Source organism: Symphalangus syndactylus, chromosome 11, assembly GCF_028878055.3.
Source record: "Symphalangus syndactylus isolate Jambi chromosome 11, NHGRI_mSymSyn1-v2.1_pri, whole genome shotgun sequence".
Taxonomy (NCBI): domain Eukaryota; kingdom Metazoa; phylum Chordata; class Mammalia; order Primates; family Hylobatidae; genus Symphalangus; species Symphalangus syndactylus.
Window position 1 is genome coordinate 17,908,723 of NC_072433.2, and position 21,495 is coordinate 17,930,217.

Here is a 21,495-nt window from a genome sequence, read left to right on the forward strand (position 1 = left end):
GCCGCCGGCCCGGGCCCCCCGAGTCTCCGAGACCGGCGCCCATCCCGGCCGGCGGCGGCTTCCGAACGACCCGGCGCCCCCTGCCTCCCGCGCAGGGATTGGTTGTCGCCGCCACCGCCGCCTAAAATGGCGCCGTTCACCCGACTCCTGTGCTTCTGAGTGTGCCGGCTTTGGCGCCAGACGAGGTGGCAGGGTGAGCAGAGACCCTGTGGGTCATCGTCAGGGACGGTTTTGAGGGTGAACCGGCTTGGATTCTGCGGCTTGGGAATGGAGCCTGGGCCTCTACGGTGGGCTGAGTAAGAGTCTTTCCGCTTGTACCCAGGCCTAGTTAGGTCCAGAGCTGCCCAGAGGATCCCCCAAAGGCAGTCTTGTTAGGCCATATCCCAGAACATATCTAAAAGTCACACAGTTTTAGTACCCCTTGGTGGTTTGTATTAAACTCACCAAGCGATCTTCTCCAGAAATGAAGGTAAGGGGTGTCTTTAAGAATTTTAAAATTATTCTCTTAACCTAATTTTTACGAAGGTCATGGTGGTAGCTATAAGGGAGGAGTGTAACTTATTTTTCATAGTTGGAAGAAATCGGGAATTTGGTGAGTCATACTACATAAGGAGCTTTTGATTGGAAATCAAGTGTCGGTTGAATATGATTTATATGCTGACTCAAAGCCTTCTCTATGCTTAACACACTTGGCATTTTGCCGTTTATTTTTAAAACGAACAACATAAAATGGAAGCGCGGTAAATTTTGTATCTTTGTTGCAAAAGTTACTTGATAGTATTTTGTGGCTGCAAGTAGTAGTAGTAATAATAACTGTCGACTGAGATTGTATTACAGACAGTGTGCTTAGTGTTTAAATAATGTCTCACATACACTGAAAATAGGATGTTGTAGTCCACTTAGTAACACTAAACTTTATATTAGCTAATTCTGTTTTGTTTTCCCCTGGGGGTTGGGGAAACAGGTAGCTAATTTAGCTATTAGCCGTGTGTTGTATTTTTAAATTCTTGTAACTCAGTTTTCTAAAGTACACAAAATGCTGATCTCTGCTGTGAACATTTTAACTTCCCTTTTCAAAATTAACTTTGCAGCATGTCACTTTAGTACAGAATAGTGGAGTATCATATTAGCATTTTGTATTCGTGAAAAGAATTAATGGAGAACTATTATCCTGATTTGTTTGTGGTTTGATGGAAAATTAGGTTCATGAGTTTGATGTGTATGTTTCCAAGACAGGCTTTTTTAGAAACCATGTTGTGAACAATTGGAATTTAAGTAAGTCAGATTTAGATTTATTTCTCCCAAGCCTGAACAAAACTACTACTAGTGGATGAGGTGGCACATCATCTGTTGGAGATGCCTTTTAATGGTAGCATGTATTGAATCTCCTGTTTCTTTACCCTCTCACATCAAATGAGGTTGGTATTTATTTTAGAGGTTTAAAATTGGCCTTTAAAAATGAATGTATATTGCCAGGTCTTAATTTCTAGGTACCATACATGATGATCTTACAGATTTTTGGAATTCAGTGCATTATATGAAAGACTGTTAAGTCAATAGTTGGCTAGTTGACTAGTCTTTTGAAGAAAACATGGAAAGGAGGGAGGTAATGACGTAACTGGAAGACTGGACTGCGAGTTAGATTTGGACATGAGTCCTCCTTCCGCTCCTACTTGAGTAATTGAAGTGGGACAACCACTTCACTTAGTCTTTGTTTTCCTGTCTATAAATTAAAATGTGTTCTGAGATTATACAGTCAATTCCGTTTTAAATTAGTAGTGTGTTTAATATTGAACATTATTGAATATCTAAGATTGCATACTCTTTTGAGGGAAATGAAAAGCAATGAAGAATAAGGATGCATATTGTCGAGGAGCTATAAATCTAGTTGGAAAGAAAAGCATGGTATGAAAAGGTGTGGGAGATGGAGCATGGAAGTAGAGGGTTTGTGTTGGAAACTGTTGTAGAAGATAAGATAATACTGGATGCTAGAGTGGGGTGGGTGAAGCTGATGCATCTAATATTGCTTTCCACGTCTTTGTAAAACTAAGGTGTAGTGAGGTAAATCTCCATTGCTTGCGCTGCTTACGCAAATTTTAGTTCTGAGTGCCAAAAGAGATGGAAATAATATTTGAGAGTAGGTGTTACATAAAAGTTTCCGTGGAATGGATCCGTTTTGGTGGATATCATTGTACAACCTTCATACTGTTTATAACAGGTAAGTATTTCAACTTTCAGGATGATATTAAACTTCCAAACTAAATTAATTTGAAGACAGTTTTTTGGGCATGTAGAATCCATGAACTGATATTTTTTGTACAAGTCTTTTAGTAAAACAAAAGCTGTCTTTCACTGTTAATATTTGTGTGCCAATGGCATCTCTGGGTGAGAGCTACATGTGTGCTCTTTGGTGTGATTGCCTTCTAAAGAGTAATTTTGAAAATTTGAGGGCTAATTTTTTTCATTAGTGTATAATAATAGTATTTTTTGAAGAAAAGATACTTGTTTGATAATAGTTGATAATTTCTTCAATCATAAGAAGGAATGATAATGTAAAAGCCTTCCTTCTACCCACCTAAATGCCTGATTTGAAGGGGAAATATTTAATTAGTAAAGATAGATGTATACCATAAGAGGTCATTGTTATTAAAAAATCCTGAGGCCATTATTTTGTTATCCCATCAACAATTAACAGTGTTACATGTTCAGAACTGAGAGAATCTAAGTATGCATTTATAGACAAGAGTGAACATGGTTTTTATGTTACTGACTAGCTAAAAAGAATTTTAAGATGTGATTAAGGTTTATGTAAAAGCCAAGGTTGTTAATGTATGGTATACTTTGTCGTCTTGAGAATCATAATTTGTTGATAATTTAATAATTTGGTGTGCAGTTTTGTCTCAGGCTCAGTTCTGTAGTCAGCATTACATCAGTATAACTGGCCTGGTATGTTTCAGTCTACAGATTGAAAGGAGTAAATAGTATCAACTTGCTTTTGCGTTGACTACAGTAAACAATCTTTTATTATGTGACTTCAGCTTTGGTTTAGCTTGGGTATGATTCTTGGCTTTGTGCTTACCAAACATGTGGAGAACGTTGTTTGACAGCCAGATTTTTTTTTTTTTCTTCAGAGAAGTTCTTTACCTAGGTATGCTGTTTTCCATTGCTCTGCAGGCACTATAAATAAAGTGCAGTCAGTCATTAAAATGTTAGTTTTAACATTTATTACTTGAGTATGGAAAAAACAAACTGCTTCCTTCTAATTAGATGAGCTGAAAAATATTTGACCAAGATGACATTCTTATATGAAGTGGGTAATATGTTGCTGTATGTGTGTACATTTCATTTTAAAGGCTGTTTGGCTCATTTCTCTAGAAGTGATTTGAATATTGAGGACAAGCGGGTGGGGGAAGCATGTTACAGAACATTATTTTTATCATACTTTTGTAAGATCGTCATTCTCAGCTACAGATACAAACCAAAGACTCAGAAAGGTAAAGTGACTTGACTAAAGGGGCTGAAAGTGAGATTGCAAAGGCTTGTGGATTCTAAGCCTAATGTTCTGGTGTTGCTTCACAGATCCCCTTCTCTTTTCAGAGGTAGTGTTAATAGTGAAAGATGTAGGTAAATTGGGGCCAAGCTAAATTGGGAAGTCAACACTTTCGTAAAATGAAACTTTTTTTTTTTTTTTTTTTTTTTTGAGAAAAGGTCTTAACTCTTTCGCCCAGTCTGGAGTGCAGTGGTGCAATCTCGGCTCACTGCAACCTCCACCTCCCAGGTTCAAGCAGTTCTCCTGCATCAGCCTCCCTAGTAGCTGGGATTACAGGCGCCCACCACCGTGCCCAGCTGTTTTGTATTTTTAGTAGAGATGGGATTTCACCATGTCGGCCAGGCTAGTATCGAACTCCTAACCTTCAGTGATCCACCCGCCTCAGCCTCCCAAAGTGCTGGGATTACAGGCTTGAGCCAGCGCGCCTGGCCAAAACGTTATTTTTATTTTCATTGCTTGAAAGCTTCCTATTCATGTTACATACTGTTGTCCCACTTTGTCCTGTAATTATTATTCAGTTTTGGATGTAGCTGACAACATTTGCCCCTCAAATAAGATTGGTGAGATGAAAACGCTAGATAATTTCCCTTGTATTCTCGGTATAAATCATGATCCAGAGACTGAGCTCTAAAGTATTCTAATAAAGTATAACTGACTTTTTATATTGTTCATTGCAACTTATAAAATGCCTCTTTTCAGCAGGGCGAGGTGGCTCACACGCCTGTAATCCCAGCACTTTGGGAGGCCACGGCAGGCGGATCACGAGGTCAGGAGACCAAGACCAATCCTGGCTAACACGGTGAAACCCCGTCTCTACTTAAAAATACAAAAAATTAGCCGGGCGTAGTGGCACGCACCTGTAGTCTCAGCTACTGGGGAGGCTGAGGCAGGAGAATTGCTTGAACCTGGGAGGCGGAGGTTACAGTGAGCTGAGATCACGCCACTGCACTCCAGCCTGGGTGACAAAGGGAGACCCCACCCCCCCTGCCCCCAAAAAAGCCTCTTTTCATCCTCTTAGCTTCCACAGTCAAATGTCATGCATGTGTGTATTTGTTTCATGGTCTTCTAGGCAGGAAGCTGTAATGCAGTTAGTTTGGAGTTGACTTCATGAGGAAACAGAAAAGGTGAACATTCCCACTATTCAGAAACACAGGTTCCCCAACCCTCCCTACGTTCTCCATTGGGGCCAGAATTGTATGTTTTCAGAAAATTGGCAATAAGGCTAAGTTGAAGCTCATGTACTGTAGAAAGAATGAAGGACCCTTCAGGAGTATGTGGGATAACATTTGTATTACCAGTCTGGTGTGGCCCTGTTTTATGGCAGCAAATACGTTCCCTATCTCATGGTAAGTCAGGTTTGTCAGAGTTACCTGTGAGATATCCTTTGCTTAGTTTGGAAGGGGTAAGTTAGGAAAACTAAGAGACTTGGTTTGGTGGGGTCTTTTATCAGGGTACTGAGGAGAGAGGCAAAGTTATATATAGCAGGGAGACACTATTTACTCTTTCTACTTTGACCCATTTCTCTTACTTCATTATCATCCTTGCCTGAGAGAGCTGTCAACCTCCACTCATACACAAGCAGATCTGAATTGGATGAGAATTATGAAGGAGGAAGATTTTTGTTTTTGTGGGCTTTTTTTTTTTTTTTTTTTTGAGACAGAGTCTCACAGTCGCCCAGGCTGGAGTGCAGTGGCGTGATCTCGGCTCACTGCACCCTTGCCTCCCAAGTTCAAGCAGTTCTCCTGCCTTAGCCTCCCAAATAGTTGGGATTATAGGTGTGTGCCACCACACCCAGCTAATTTTTGTATTTTTAGTAGAGACAGGGTTTCACCATGTTGGCCAGGCTGGTCTTGAACTCCTTACGTCAAGTGATCCACCCGTCTCAGCCTCCCAAAGTGCTGGGATTACAGGCATGAGCCACTGGCACCTGGCCTGTTTTTGTTTTAAGTAGGTTCTCTTTTGGCTTCTGGAGCAGAAGTGGTAGACCAGGCTGAAGAAGGGAGAGGTGTCTATTGTCAGTAAATGGCTGAGAGGTGGGGTTTGAAAGAATGGTAAAGAACAACCTGAGATTAACTGCTCTTATTTATTTATTTTTTTTTTTGAGACGGAACCTCACTCTGTTGCCCAGGCCAGAGTACAGTTGCGTAATCTTGGCTCACTGCAACCTCTGTCTCCCGGGTTCAAGGGGTTCTCCTGCCTCAGCCTCCTGAGTAGCTGGGATTACAGGCATGTGCCACCATGCCTAGCTAATTTTTGTATTTTTAGTAGAGATGGGGTTTCATCATGTTGGCCAGGCTGGTCTTGAACTGCTGACCTCAAGTGATCCACCCGCCTCAGCCTCCCAAAGTGTTGGGATTACAGGTGTGAGCCACTGTGCCCAGCTAACTGCTTAATTTCTTCACAGTGCAGTATTATTGCCTGTTTATTGGTCTGTTGTGGATTGTGGTTTAGAATGGATGAACAAGGCAGTGACACAGATAGGTGTATATCTGAATCTGGTTATTTTTTAAACTAAACGTGACCAGTTGGCCAGTCCCTCTTGCACCCTGTGTTGCTATTTCTGCCTTAGTTTAGTCATTTAGTTGCTACTACAGATGGGGATTTTTACCCTGCTGGTGTTGGGGCTGGAAGAAGGTTGCAAACCTTTGTCCTAAATGAGGACAAGGAGTAGAATGGGAGACAAGCAGTAGCATGTGTTTACCTGGCCAAAGGCATGCAAAGTGTAGTTCCCAGAGGTTATGGAGTGTCAGTGATGCGTCGTGTGATAGTGTACATTTATTTTTGGAACCAGTATTTAATAAACCCTCATTGTATGCGTTATTGTCACTATTGAGCTTTGTCTAAAAAGCACTACCTTATTCTCGTGTATAAGGATTTCTTAGTTTGGTTTTGCTCTAATTAATAGCACAGTTCTGGATTAGTCAGGAGGTTGACTTTATAGTTAATTCTAGGTAGGGAATGTTTTAGAATGCTTGTGCCGGTGGTGATCAAGTAACTTATTTTTCTGCCACTCATCTGTAAATGAGCAATAATGCCCACTATCTATTTCTTTTGGCTGGCTTTACTTAATAAAATAGGCTTAAGACATGCTTTAGGATGGGGTAGAATTCTAGTAATGAAATCAACCTTAAAGACCATCTAGGCTGGCGGGGTGCAGTGGCTCACGCCTGTAATCCCAGCACTTTGGGAGGCTGGCGGGCGGATCACGAGGTCAGGAGATGGAGCCCATCCTGGCTAACATGGTGAAACCCCGTCTCTACTAAAAATACAAAAAATTTAGCTGGGCATGGTGGTGGGCACCTGTAGTCCCAGCTACTCGGGAGGCTGAGGCGGGAGAATTGCTTGAACCTAGGAGGCGGAGGTTGCAGTGAGCCGAGATCGTGCCCCTGCACTCCAGCCTGAGCGACAGCAAGACTCGTCTCAAAAAAAAAAAAAAGAAAAGAAACAACCATCTAGGCTAATTCATCTTATACAGATGAGGGAGGAAACTGAGACCCAGAGTAGTTGAATCTTGTTCATGGTGTATTATTGTGACAATTTTTTAATAACTACATATATAACAACATTTCTCAGTTGTGTAGTAGATTAAAACTTCTTTTTCTGTGCAGGAATGATTGGGAATGTTTAATTCATTCACATATGTAAGTTAGTTGGTAAAGATTGAGTTTAGTCTGTTGTGCATATGAGACATAGGGCTTTAAGCATCTTTCCTTTTGGTCGGAGGCAAAGGTGATATTGCAGAAACAGATGGGAAAACTCACAAATTTTATATTTTCTTTTATTACACTTTTAGAATTATCCCTCATTCCCAACATTTTTCTTTTATTTAGGTCCTAAGCCTTAGAGCCAAACAGAAAATACTAGTTGCTAGAATATTACCTGGAGGGTTAAACTTAAAATGTAACCATACTGATTTTAATCAAAGAAGATTGAAATGTTTCATGAAATATTAGTGGTATTTGTTGAGTATAGTTAATGAAAGACAAGTAGTCATGCACCGCATAATGACATTTTGGTCAGTGGTGGACTGCATGTGATGGTGGTCCTATGAAATTATAATGGAGCTGAAAAATTCCTATCACCTGGTAACCTTGTAATGTCATAGTGTTAACACTTTATATTGTTTATGTTTAGTTATACAAATGCTTAACGTTATGTTAACAGTTGCCTACAGCATTCAGTACAGTAAATGCTGTACAAGTTTGTAGCCTAGGAGCAATAGACCATCCAATAGCTTAGGTTCGTAGTAGTCTATACTATCTAGATTTGTGTAAGACCACTCTGATGTTCACACGACAGCTAAATCATTTGATGTATCCCTGTGGTTAAGCAACACATGATTAGTGTGAAGAATGGTTTGATAGTTGAAGGAAATTAACTCAAAACTCATTTGCTTCCAGGGCTAGTAATATGTTCTACATCATGTATCACCCCACACCTCAAACTCTAGCCCTGTACACTAACTTATCACAAACCTTGGATTTTTTTGCAGTTATCAAAATGACATATCAAACCAACCGTTCATCTTGACATAGAAACAATATGAGACAAAATGAAATTCTCTTGGAATATTGAAAAAATTTTTTTTGCCTGTGAATTTAGTAATTTTACTTATTAAGAGTTTTCAAATGATTTCAGTTCTTAAACTGAAAAATAAAATTCAAAAATTAATTGCATTTTTTCCAGTGTTTCTTCTATGTCTTTATATTGGTAGAACTGTTCAACTATATGGTAAGGATGTGAAATGTTAAATTTACTTGAACTAGAGTTACAGTGAACATTAGAATTAATAATCAGACTTTTTTTTTTCTTTTTTTTGAGAAGGAGTTTTGCTCTTGTTGCCCAGGCTGGAGTGCAATGGCGCGATCTTGGCTCACCGCAACCTCCACCTCCCAGATTCAAGCGATTCTCCTGCCCCAGCCTCCTGGGTAGCTGGGATTACAGGCATGCGCCACCACACCTGGCTAATTTTTATATTATTAGAGATGGGGTTTCTCTGTGTTGGTCAGGCTGGTCTCAAACTCCCGATCTCAGGTGATCTGCCTGCCTCGGCCTCCCAAAGTGCTGGGATTACAGGCGTGAGCCACCTCGCCCGGCCAATAATCAGACTTTTAGTAGTAAAATTAGTTTCAAAAATGGAGATTCCTTTGTCAAATAGTACTATTAGTAGTACTAAGATTGTAAAGAGGTTATTTGTGTCTGATTTTGAGTTTGATCCTACAGAGAAGACAGGTTAGGCCAGCATTGACATTTTCCATCAAGGGCAGAATTGATGATACAAAAACTTGATTTCTGTCTAAGCATGGTGGCTCGTACCTATAATCCTGGTGCTTTGGGAGGCGGAGGCTGGAAGTTTGCTCGAGACTAGGAGTTTGAGACCAGCTTGGGCAATGTAGTGAGACCACCGTTTCTACAAAACAAAAAACAGGTTTCTTTAGTTAAGTACAGATCATTGATCTGTGATTAATCTGAACACTTTTTCCTCAGTATAGACCTTGGGGTTCTTCTGTGTTTGACTACCTTCTTTTGAAGGAAATCACCTTTTTTTTTTTTTTTTTTTTTTTTTTTTTGAGGCAGTCTCACTCTGTTGCCCAGGCTGGAATGCAGTGGCACAATCTCAGCCCACTGCAACCTCCGCCTCCTGGGTTCAAGTGATTCTCCGGCTTCAGCCTCCTGAGTAGCTGACATTACAGGCATGCACCACCATGCCCAGCTAATTTTTGTATTTTTAGTAAGGCGGGGGGTGTTTTGCCATGTTGCCCAGGCTGGTCTCAAACTCCTGACCTCAAGCGATCCACCCACCCTGGCCTCCCAAAGTGTTGGGATTACAGGCATGAGCCACCGTGCCCAGCTGAAACCACTTTTAATATACCTTTAGGAAAATACTTTTAGTTTCATCATGATCGCTTTCATGTAGCTAACAACAAAAATGAATATTAACCCCAAATATTGGAACTAGTATTTTGAAGCAGGTTATTTCTTGGTATACTTTAGTGCCAGAATTGGTACTGCTATGTGATTAACTGTTTTTGAGACTAAGAAAACATTTTGCTGGACATCTGATGAAATTACCTTAAAAATAGTGCTTGGGTGTTTTCCCTGGAGTGTAGTGGCAAGAGTACTCTGTTGTCCATCAGAGCCACTTGCTGCTCTCAGATGGCGTTGCTGTCCAATGGCATAATCTGATTTCATTGGAGTACCCAAGTCCTAAGACTTGAAGAATAAGGGTTATTATCTCAGTCTCATCTTTTCTCTGAGATAGCATTTGTTCAGGAAATGTTATCTGTTTTCAATGGTGAAGGGAGTGAGAGTCTGCTTAGGAGTTACTGTATACATTAAACATTGGTGACCAGCTTTTAAAGAATTCGAGGCTAGGCCTGGTGACTTACACCTATAATCCCAGCACATTGGGAGGCCAAGGCAGGAGGATATCTTGAGCCCGGGAGTTCAAGACCAGCCTAGGCAGCATAGTGAGACCCTGTCTCTACAACAAACTTTTTACATTTTTATTTTTTGAGATGGTGTTTTGCTCTGTCACCCAGGCTGGAGTGCAGTGGCATGATCTTGGCTCACTGCAACCTCCACCTCCTGGGTTCAAGCGATTCTCCTGCCTCAGCCTCCTGAGTATGTGGGACCGCAGGCAAGGGCTACCATGCCCAGAATATTTTTGTATTTTTTTTTGGTAGAAATGGGGTTTCACCACTTTGGCCAGGCTGGTCTCGATCTCCTGACCTCAGGTGATCCACCTGCCTCGGCCTCTCAAAGTGCTGGGATTACAGGCGTGAGCCACTGCACCCAGCCCTACAAATAATTTTTAAAAATAAATTAGTTGGGTGTGGTGGCACACCTGTGGTTCCAGCTACTCTGAGGCTGAGGCAAGAGGATTGCTTGGGTCCAGGAGTTCTAGACTGCAATGAGCTGTGATCATGCTACAGCACTCCAAGCCTGGGGAACAGAGCAAGAACTTGTCTCAAAAAAAAAAAGTAAATAAATATTAGACACTTCTCAAGCCCTAGGTCCCAATTCATTTATTTTCTTTTTTTTTGGATGCAGGATTCCAAAATACTTCAAGGTCATTATTAAACATTTAAAGTTAATGTCATAATGTTAACGATGCAGGTTTAAGATGCTGATATAAAAAGAAGCTTGAGTAGTTGTTGTGTAATCCTAGGATTATAGATTTTAAAATGAAAAACTCTTAGAAAATGGCGAGATGTGGTAACTTTTCTTAATAATTGTAGGAGAAAATTGCAACGCAAAAATGGGCATAGAAAATTTCTGGCTGTATATTTAAAAAATAAGAGAAAATGCCAAAAAGTTACTTAAAATAACAGTTTAAAATAGTTTATACAAATACTTAAGAACATCATCTAGCTCTTGATTAGATGTTCAAAAATATGCATGGACAACTTGTATAAGAGGAGAAATAACTGATGGTAAATAAACATGGAATAAAAAGTTTGTACTCAGAAATGAAAAATGCCATTTAAGTTAGTGAGATCACATTGTATATCTGAAATAGCTGAGAATGAGTATATTTCATTTATTATTGTATAACAAATTGGCATAATTGAGTTTTATAGTACGTATGAAACAAAAAAAGTTAATGCTATTTTGCCCCATAATCCCACAATTAAAGCTTCTTGAAAGGAAATAATTCAAATGAGCAATAATACTGTACATGTATAGGTCTATTTAGAAGGGCATTATGTAGTTTTAAAAAATCACTATAATGTAGAAACGAGTTAGTGAGTATGAAACTTTAGGACACAAAATGAGATGCCAATCAATTATAAATAAGAGGTCTGTGTGGGTAAAAACTGAAAAGTAATAGAAATGAGAAGAATTCTGGTTGGTAAGAATAAGATAGTTACATATCTTAAAGCTTTCATTGAAATCTTAACCTTTTAATGTTTCTTTTTTTAGCCTTTTTTGTTAGTTTGTTTTGAGAGTCTTACTGTGTTGCATAGGCTGGAGTGCAGTGGCGCGATCTCAGCTCACTGCAACCTCTGCCTCCTGGGTTCCAGCAATTCTCATGCCACAGCCTCCCAAGTAGCTGGGATTACAGGCCTGTGCCATCTTACCTGGCTGATTTTTGTATTTTTGGTAGAGATGGGGTTTTACTGTGTTGGCCAGGCTGGTCCCAAACTCTTGACCTAAAGTCATCCACCTGCCTTGGCTCCCAAAGTGATAGAATTACAGGTGTGAGCCACTGTGCCTGGGCTTTTCAGCCTTTTTTTAATGCAAAGAATTGTGACATGGTTGTAATCATTTTGTGCTTTTATTTATTTATTTTGAGATGGTGGTGTTGCCCAGGCTGAAGTACAGTGACATCATCATAGTTCACTGGAACCTTGAACTCCTGGGCTCAAGCAATTCTTCTGCCTCAGCCTCCCTAGCAGCTGGGACCACAGAGTGCACCACCAGGCCTAGCTAATTTTTATTTTTTGTAGAGACGGGGTCTCACCACATTGCCCAGGCTGATCTTGAACTCCTGAGCTCAAGCAATCCTCCTGCCACAGCCTTCCAAGTAGCTGGCACTACAGGTGTGTACCACTATGCCCAGCTAATATTTTAATTTTTTTGTAGAGATGGGGTTTGGTATGTTGCCCAGGCTGAGCAGTAATATTTTGAAAGGAATCTTTTTTTTTTTTCTGAGCAATAGGTCTCAATAATGCACTTAAAATACTCAGTATACCATGCTGTAAGCAGATGTGCTGTCATCCAGGCTTTGTTGTTCCATTTCTAGAGCACAGGCATAGTAGATTTAGCATAATTCTTAAGTGCTAAAGAATGGCTTAAGTGCTTTCAGAATGGTGAATGAGCATTGGCTTCAACTGAAAGTCACCAGCTACATTAGCCTCTAACAAGAGTCAGCCTGTCCGTTGAAGGTTTGAGGGCAGGCATTGACTTCTCTAGGTAGTAAAGTCCTAGGTGGCATCTTCTTCCGCTATTTCGTCTACATTGAAAACCTGTTCTTTAGTGCAGCCACCTTCATCACTTATCTTAGGTAGATCGTCTGGGAAACTTGTAGTTACTACATCAGTACTTGATGCTTCATCTTGCCCTTTTATGTTATGGAAATGGGTTCTTAAATCTCATGAACCAGTCTGCTAGCTTCAAGCTTAACTACTGCAGCTTCCTCACCTCTATTAGCCTTTATAGAATTGAAGAATTAGGACCTACCTCTGAACTAGGCTTTGGCTTTTAAGCGAATGTTGTGGCTGATTTGATCTATCCAGACCACTAAAACTTTGTCCATATCAGCAATAATACTGTTTGGCTTATTTACTATTTGTGTGTTCACTGAAGTAGCATTTCTAATTTCCTTAAAGAACTTTTCCTTTGCATTTATACCTTGGCAGTTTAGTGCAAGAAGCCTACCTTTAGGCCTGTCTCGAGTTTCCGTATGCCCTCTCCTAAGTTTAATAATTTCTAACTTTTCATTTAAAGTGAGAGGTATGCAACTCTTCCTTTCACCTGAACATTTGGAGGCCATTGTAGGGTTATTAATTGGCCTAATTTCAATATTGTGTCTCAGGTTAGGGAGGCCCAAGGAGAGGGAGAGAGAATGGCTGGTCAGCAGCAGTAAGAATATCTACGACATTTATTAAGTTCATTGTCTTATGGGCACGGTTGGTAGTGCCCCAAAGCAATTACAATAGTAACATCAAAGATCACTGATGACATATCACCACAACAGATACAATACTAATGAAAAAGTTTGAAATAATTTTAGAAGTACCAAGATGTGACAAAGAGACAAGAAGTGAGCACATGCTGGTGGGAAAATGGTGCTGATAGACTTGCTCCACCCAGGGTTGCCATGAAGCTTTGATTGATAAAAAAATGCGACACATGCAAAGTGCAATAAAGAGAAGCACAGTAAAATGAGGCATGCCTGTAGTTATTGTGTGCTCTTAAGGAAATTACTGTTACTATTTTTGAGGTGGAGTCGCGCTCTGTCACCCAGGCTGGCGTGCAGTGGTGCGGTCTCCGCTCACTGCAACCTCGCCTCCCAGGTTCAAGTGATTCCCTACCTCAGCCTCCCGAGTAGCTGGGATTACAGGTGCCCGCCACCACGCCTGACTAATTTTTTTGTATTTTTAGTACAGATGGGGTTTCACCACGTTGGCCAGGCTGGTTTCGAACTCCTGACCTCAAGTGATTCATCTGCCTTGGCCTCCCATAGTGCCAGGATTACAGGCGTGAGCCACTGTGCTCAGCCAAAAATGATAAATAAGTGGTTAGTGAATCCGTTGTTGGTTCATGTACTTTTAAAAATTGTCTTTTGCTGGGCGCAGTGGCTCATGCCTGTAATCCCAGCCTTTGGAGGGCCAAGGCGGGTGGATCACCTGAGGTCAAGAGTTCGAGACCAGCCTGGGCAAAATGGTGAAATCCTGTCTCTACTATAAAAAAAAAAATTAGCTGGGCGTGGTTTGCACCTGTAATCCCAGCTACTCAGGAGGCAGAGGTTGCAGTGAACCGAGATCGCGCCATTGCACTCCAGCCCGGGCAACAAGAGCGAAACTCTGTCTCCAAAACAAAACAAAAAAAAATTGTCTTCCATGAAAAACAGCCTGGATGATTTATGAAGTTTAGTTTAAGCCTGCTTTGTTTGTAATTTCATGTTACTACAGTGGTTATGATGGCCTGTATTCAAGAATGTTGAATCTGTGGGTCATTTATCTTATAGCTGATTGTTTTATAGTGGGTTGGAAATAAGGTTGTGGGATTTCTGAATCCAAACCAGAATACTGAGAGGACACTGGTAATAAGATAGTGTCCTCAGTGGTGCATGCCTGCAGTCCCAGCTACTCGGGAGACTAAGGTGGGGGGATTACTCGAGCTTGGGAGATAAGGCTGCAGTGCGCGGACAACAGAACAAGACCTTGTCTCAAAAAAAAAAAAGATTTTAAAAAGCATCCTCAAAGATTGCTTTCCTTCAAGTTAATCTGCAAATTTTTGGATTCTAGGACAGTATGAGATGTTAACTTCCCACAGTTACTTGTGATAAAGTCTTATTAAGAGAATAGTCTCATTCCAGTTTTAACCTTGTTCTTGGAAGTTTATACCAAATTTTTGTTGGCTTGAAATTCATTCATTTCAGTCTATACCATTTGACTGAATTTCAGAAGGGTTCTGATAAAACCAGCATGGTACTAATTACATTCTTTTTTTTCTTTTTTGAGATGGAGTCTCGCTTTGTCACCCAGGCTGTAGTGCAGTGGCATGATCTTGGCCCACTGGGTTCAAGTGATGCCCCTGCCTCAGCCTCCTGAGTAGCTAGGATTACAAGTGTGTGCCACCATTCCTGGCTTTTTAGTAGAGCTGGGGTTTCACTATGTTGGTCAGGCTGGTCTCGAGCTCTTGACCTCAAATGATCCGCCTGCCTTGGCCTCCCAAAGTGCTGGGATTACAGGCATGAGCCACTGTGCTCGGCCCTAATTAGGTTCTTTTAAAAACTTTATCTTAATTTTTTCCCCAGATTTTGACCATATTAGCTAAGAAATTTGAGGTCCTGGAAAAATGTTTTAGGGGAAGCAAAAGGTTTGGTATGCGTGTTTTGCTTTTGCTTGTCCTTCAGTTCTTAATTCAGGTGATATGAGACTTTATTAGAAGTCAAAATGCCAGAGTAAAAAGGTGATTATTAAAAATAAAAAACCTCAAATGTCAAAATTAAGTTACTTAAAAATCTGGTTCTACCATTTACTTTGAGTATTAAACTAGACAGTTGAGATTGTATAACCATCTTTGAAAATGATGGTTGCTAAAGGTCTGGAGGCTCTGGAGGTGATCCATAAAGCCGCTCTTATTAGGTGCTTTCAGGATTTACAAGTAAGTCCTTGTGATAGCACAGCTTATCTTTATTTTTAGTTGTTTTTTTTTTTTTTTTTTTTTTTAAGATGGCTGTCTACCAGGCTGGAGTGCAGTGGTATGATCATGGCTCACTGCTTCCTTGACCCTCCTGGGGTCAAGTGATCATGGCTGACTGCATCCTTGAACTCCTGGGCTCAAGTGATTCTCCCAGCTCAGCCTTTTGGGTACCTAAAACTGCAGGTGTGTGCCATCACAGATGGCTAATTTTTTATTTCATTTTCTGTAGAGAGGGGTCTCAATATGTTGTTGCCCAGGCTGGTCTCTGAACTCCTGAGCATCCTCCCGCTTTTACCTTCCAAAGTGTTGGGATTACAGGCATGAGCCACTGCACTCGCCAAAATGATCTTTTTTTTTTTTTGAGACAGAGTCTTGCTCTGTCACTCTGGCTGTAGTGCAGTGGAGTGATCTTGGCTCATGCAACCTCCGCCTCCCAGGTTCAAGCTATTCTCGTGCCTCAGCTTCCCAAGTAGCTGAGATTACAGGCATGCACCACAACACCCAGCTGTTTTGTGTTTTTAGTAGAGATGGGGTTTTACCACGTTGGCCAGGCTGGTCTGGAGCTCCTGACCTCAAGTGATCCACTCGCCTCAGCCTCGCAAAGTATTGGGATTTGGGATTACAGGTGTGAGCCATCGCACCCAGCCCAAAATGATCTTTTATATGAACATCTGTAGCTTTTATTGTTCTAGTGTTCTGGTGTAGTCTGTTTTATTGTAGTAACTATCTGAGAGCTGATAAGTTGAGACCAAAACAACAACAACAACAACAAAACAACCAAAATCATGCTTAAAACTGGTTCTTTCCAAGGTTGCGTTTTTGTTAAGATCTACTTAATAGTTGATTGGGTGATTTTTTTTTTTCTTTTCTTTTTTTGTCTTTCTTTGGTCGAGGGATGGTTGCTTCTACTGTATACCACTGTTATCGCCAGTATTTAATTATACTTGTTCTGGTCTGTGAAGTTTGGTAGGAAGGGAAGAAAGAGCTTTGGTTGGCTTTTCTAGATTCACAAGTTAGAAATTTCACTTAAGAGTTAACTGTTCTTTTTATTTTAAAGGACAATTTGATAGTGTCAACATTTAAAAATCAAACTACTAGATACACTAGTTAAGTTCACTTCATAGTATCTTCTCTCAGGAAATGTGCCCGCATATGTATACAGAAGAGAAAATACGAGGATATATATTGCTGTAGTTTCACACCCCTCTGCTGTTGTAATTGGTCAGGGGAATACTCTGCCTCCGCTATGAGAAATTAACCAGCTGTCTCAATAAATGTTATGTATTATTATATATTGTTAGAAAAGCAGGCTGCTGAACAATATTGTTTCTCATTTAAAAATGCAAAGGAAAACTATTGTTTCTGTAGACATACAGTATGTGTGTAAACTTTGTAAACAAAGTTTTAAAGGATATACAGACAGTCCCCGATTTTTCGACTTAATAATGGTGTGAAAATGATAGACATTCAATATACCCCTCAGTTTATGATGGGACTACATCCAGATAAATGTATCATAACTTGAAAACATTGTAAGCTGAAAACACACTTTTGACTCGATTATATTTATGATAGGATTATCTAGATGCAGCTGTGTTACAAATTGAGGAGCATCTGTACATCAAAATTTTATTGATAACTTTGCCCAGAGGGGGTGGGATTGTGTAGGGTGCTCAAAGGGAACATTTCATTTTATCTGTGCCAAAATTTTTTACAAGAATGTATTACTAATTTGTGTAGTTTAAAAAATAGATAACACTGTTTATCGGTGTGATTTGCCTAAATCGAAATAAAAGCAACAAATAGCATTTAGACTTCATTTTCCTTCATGATTTGAATAGAAATTTTGAGTTAGTTGTAGTAAGGAACTTCAGGCAGTCCTGAAAGTCAACTTTTTATTATTAATACAGAGAATAGCCTTGCAGATAAACAGATATTCACAGATGTATATTAACATTTAACTTCTGATAGATTTAAATGTGAAAATTACATTATGGCAAGATTTACATGGTGTATAACCATCTGTTTTCTTATGTTATGCCCTTTTAAAACTTCTGAATAACTTTTGCAAGTTTCTTCTCAGTGTAGGACTTACTTCATTTAGTTATTTTCATTAATATATGATAGGTGTTAAAAAACACTAGATGTGGTATTAATGCCAGACAGTCTTGGTTAATGGAATATGCCTAGTGAATTTGTGGTTTTTAGTGATAGTAAATGGGAAGTTGGAATTATCCTGCAGAGAAAAATTTCAAAATGAAGTAGGATTTGATAATAATGGGTTGTACATATTTAATAGATATCTCAGGCCGGTATAGTGGCTAACGCCTGTAATCCAGCACTTTGGGAGGCAGAGGTGGGCAAATCATTTAAGCTCAGGAGTTTGAGGCCAGCCTGGACAACATGGTGAAACCTCACCTCTCCAAAAAATACAAAATAGGCATAGTGGTGCACACCTGTGGTCCCAATTGTTCATGGAGACTGAGGCAGGAAGATCGTTTGAACCTGGGAGGTGGAGGTTATAGTGAGCCAAGATCACGCCACTGTACTCCAGGCTGGTCTCGAACTCCTGGGCTCAAGCCATCCACCCGCCTTAGCGTCCCAAAGTGCGGTGGTTCTTAAACTCGATTGCACACTGGGAAAAGAAGGGGTGGGGATGCTTAAAAATTATTGATGGCTTGATTCCACTCTCCAAAATTTTGACTTTATGAGGGGAAGGGATGGGCATTGGTGTTTTTGTTTTTGTTTTGAGACAGAGTCTTGGTCTGTCACCCAGGCTGGAGTGCAGTGATGCGATCTTGGCTCACGGCAACCTCCACCTCCCAGGTTTAAGCAATTCTCCTGCCTCAGCCTCCCAGGTAACTGGTACTACAGTCATGCACCACCATGCCTAGCTAATTTTTTTGTATTTTGAGTGGAGACGGGGTTTTGCCATGATGGCCAGGCTGGCCTCAAACTCCTGACCTCAAGTGATCCCCCCGCCTTGGCCTCCCGAAGTTCTGGGATTACAGGTGTGAGCCACTGCGCCGGGCTGGGCATTGGGATTTTTAATGTGCAGCTAAGATTGCATACCAATGCTTTGAACCCAGTCCTTGTCATCTGTGGTTGTCATGGCTCATTAGCAACAATTCTCTGGTAATTTGTTTGGGTATCTTATGTAAAGTGGCCTCTCCCTTTCCTTTGTGACACTTAACACAGTGTACTTTTGGCTTGGTTACTTGTTTGTGGTCCTTCTCCCCTCTACGGTAGTGGGAATGAGCCATCGCGTTCACCACTATATGTCCAGTTGCTAGCATGGGGCCTGGTACATAGTAGTCACTCAGATGGTTGAGCAAATGATTTTCTCACAGGTATGAGCCACGGTGCCTGGCCAAAAATATGTTTTTAAAAAGTCAGACAGAGCTGAGGTGAGGTGGCTTATGCATGTAATCCCAGCCCTTGGGAGGATGAGGCTGGAGGATCACGTGAGACCCCATCTCTACAAAAAAGTTTGTGAAAATTAGCCAGCCATGGTGGCATGTGCCTGTGGCCTCCACTACTGAGGTGGGAAGATTCCCTGAACCAAGAAGATCCAGGCTACAGTGAGCTGTGATCATACCACTGCACTCCAGCCTGGGTGACAAAATGAGACCCTGTCTCAAAAAAAGAATTAAAAAGGAATCTTTGAGTGCTGCATTGTAGTTAGAACTCTGAAGGTAAGGAAGTAGGTACCTGAATGTCCTGTTGCATTTTCATTGATTTTATGTGACACTTAACAATTAGTATTTAAATAGATGGCTATTTGATAGGTTTTTTAAAAACTCCTGGTATTGATGATAGGAATGCACATTTTTTTCCTAGGTAACAGGGTGAGATAGCTAATGGATTATAATCACATCTCGCTTATTTTAATGGGATCATAAATGCCTGCAATTTTATCTTAGACTGAGTCTGCCCCTTAAGCTACATTAAGTGTAAGTAAACAAATCTTTGTTAATATTGTTTAATGCCAAATGTTTTGCCTTATTTTTGTCTCCCATCTGTAGGCTAAAGAAATCCTGACAAAAGAATCCAACGTGCAAGAGGTTCGATGTCCAGTTACTGTCTGTGGAGATGTGCATGGGCAATTTCATGATCTCATGGAACTGTTTAGAATTGGTGGCAAATCACCAGATACAAATTACTTGTTTATGGGAGATTACGTTGACAGAGGATATTATTCAGTTGAAACAGTTACACTGCTTGTAGCTCTTAAGGTAATTTCAATTTTATGTTGGGGCATGTTGAAATGGGTAAGACAGTCCTCTTGAAAGTTTTTTTTCCCAATTATTTTCTCTATCTGAATGTTAAAACAAAATCCCACATTTAGGAATGCATATGTTCAGGTTTCGGACTTACAAATCATAGGCGTCTGCGTTCTGAGTAAGGGGATGGTACAGAATCAAAACAAAAGGAAGAGAATAAATGCCTCAGTCAGATTGTTTGAAAAAATAGGCTGGGTGTGGTGGCTTACGCCTGTAATCCCAGCACTTTGGGACGCTGAGGTAGGCAGATCACCTGAGGTCAGGAGTTTGAGACCAGCCTGGAGAACATGGTGAAGCCCCATCTCTACTAAAAGTACAAAAAACTAGCCAGGGGTGGTGGCGGGTGCCTGTAATCCCAGCTACTCTGGAGCCTGAGGCAGGAGAATTGCTTGAACCTGGGAGGCGGAGGTTGCAGTGAGCTGAGATTGCGCCACTGCACGCCAGCCTGGACAACAGTGAGACTGTCTCAAAAAAAAAAAAAAGAAAAAGAAAAGAAAAATGTTAGAGGGCTGGTCAAATAGATATTTTAGTTCAGTAAATTGGTGTATGGAGAGGTAATATAATTAGGTTTGTGTTTTTAGATACTTTTGAAGTATTATAAATGTATAAACATACTAAATGTCAAAATGTTCAAATCAGCTGGTCATGGTGGCTCGTGGCTATAATCCCAGCACTTTGGGAGGACAGGACAAGGTGGGCATATTGCTTAAGTCCAAGAGTTTGAGAACAGCCTGGGCAACATAGTGAGACCTCATCTACAGAAAAATAATAATAATAATTAACCAAGTGTGGTGGCACAGGCCTGTAGTCCCAGCTACTCAGGCTGACGTGGGGAGAGTGCTTGAGCCCAGGAGGTCGTGGCTGCAATGAGACTTGATCTTGCCACCCTACAACTCTAGCTTGGGGAGCAGTGAGGCCCTGTCTCAAAAAAAAAAAAAAAAAAATACTGAGGAAGAAGTTCAAGAAAAAAAAAGAACTTTTCTGAGAAATTCAAGGAAACATTTGCTGTAAATATTTAACAGTGAATGTTATGTACATTACATACATTATGTATGTACATATGGTTTATCTCAGTTGAATAGTTTCCAGCCATTAACCATGACAGTAATAATCTAGAATAGGCTGGGTGCAGTGGTTCACGCCTGTTATCTCAACACTTTGGGAGGCTGGGGAAGGCGGGAAGGATCACTTGAGTCCAGGAGTTTAAGAACAGCCTGGTCAACATAAACCCCATCTCTACAAAAAGTTTAAAAAAATAGCCAGGTGCAGTGGTGCCTGCTTGTAGTCGCAGCTACTCAGGAAGCTGAGGTGGGAGGATCCCTTGAACCTGGGAGGTCAAGGCTACAGTGAGCCCTGATGCACCACTGCACTGCAGCTGTGTGACAGAGCAAGACCCCTGTGTCTTTAAAAAACAAAAATCTATAACGGTAGAAATGATAACCGAAAAAAGCAAGTTCCAAAAGTACATGCATTACATGCCAGTTGTAGCTTTGCAAAGTGTACCGATGATGATATGAACATGAAGCAAAAGATGGTAAATAGCTGTTAGGGTGGCAGGCTTCCGCCTTTCCCTTTAAATAAATTGTTTGACTTTACCTTTATCCAAAAATCTTGGGGAGATTTTTTTTTTTCCTAGGCAACAGACTCATTTTTATTAAAGAATATTCAAAATGATAAATGGCTGTCACAGACCTTCCTAATATTAGAGAAGCAGTGAGATGTGGTTTTAGCGTGAGCTGAATTTTCTTGATTAATATCTGAATTGTGTAAAGTGCTACAAAATAT

General features: G+C 40.6%; 1 protein-coding gene across 1 annotated transcript in view; it reads left to right on the forward strand.

The window, feature by feature from the left end:
- The window catches only part of PPP2CA (protein phosphatase 2 catalytic subunit alpha), a 31,610-nt gene that overhangs the window by 3,121 nt on the left and 6,994 nt on the right, over positions 1-21,495 (forward strand). The window contains exon 2 of the mRNA XM_055299540.2: positions 19,453-19,662. Coding sequence (XP_055155515.1) covers positions 19,453-19,662 — 210 coding nt within the window. The remainder of the gene's footprint in view (positions 1-19,452; positions 19,663-21,495) is intronic.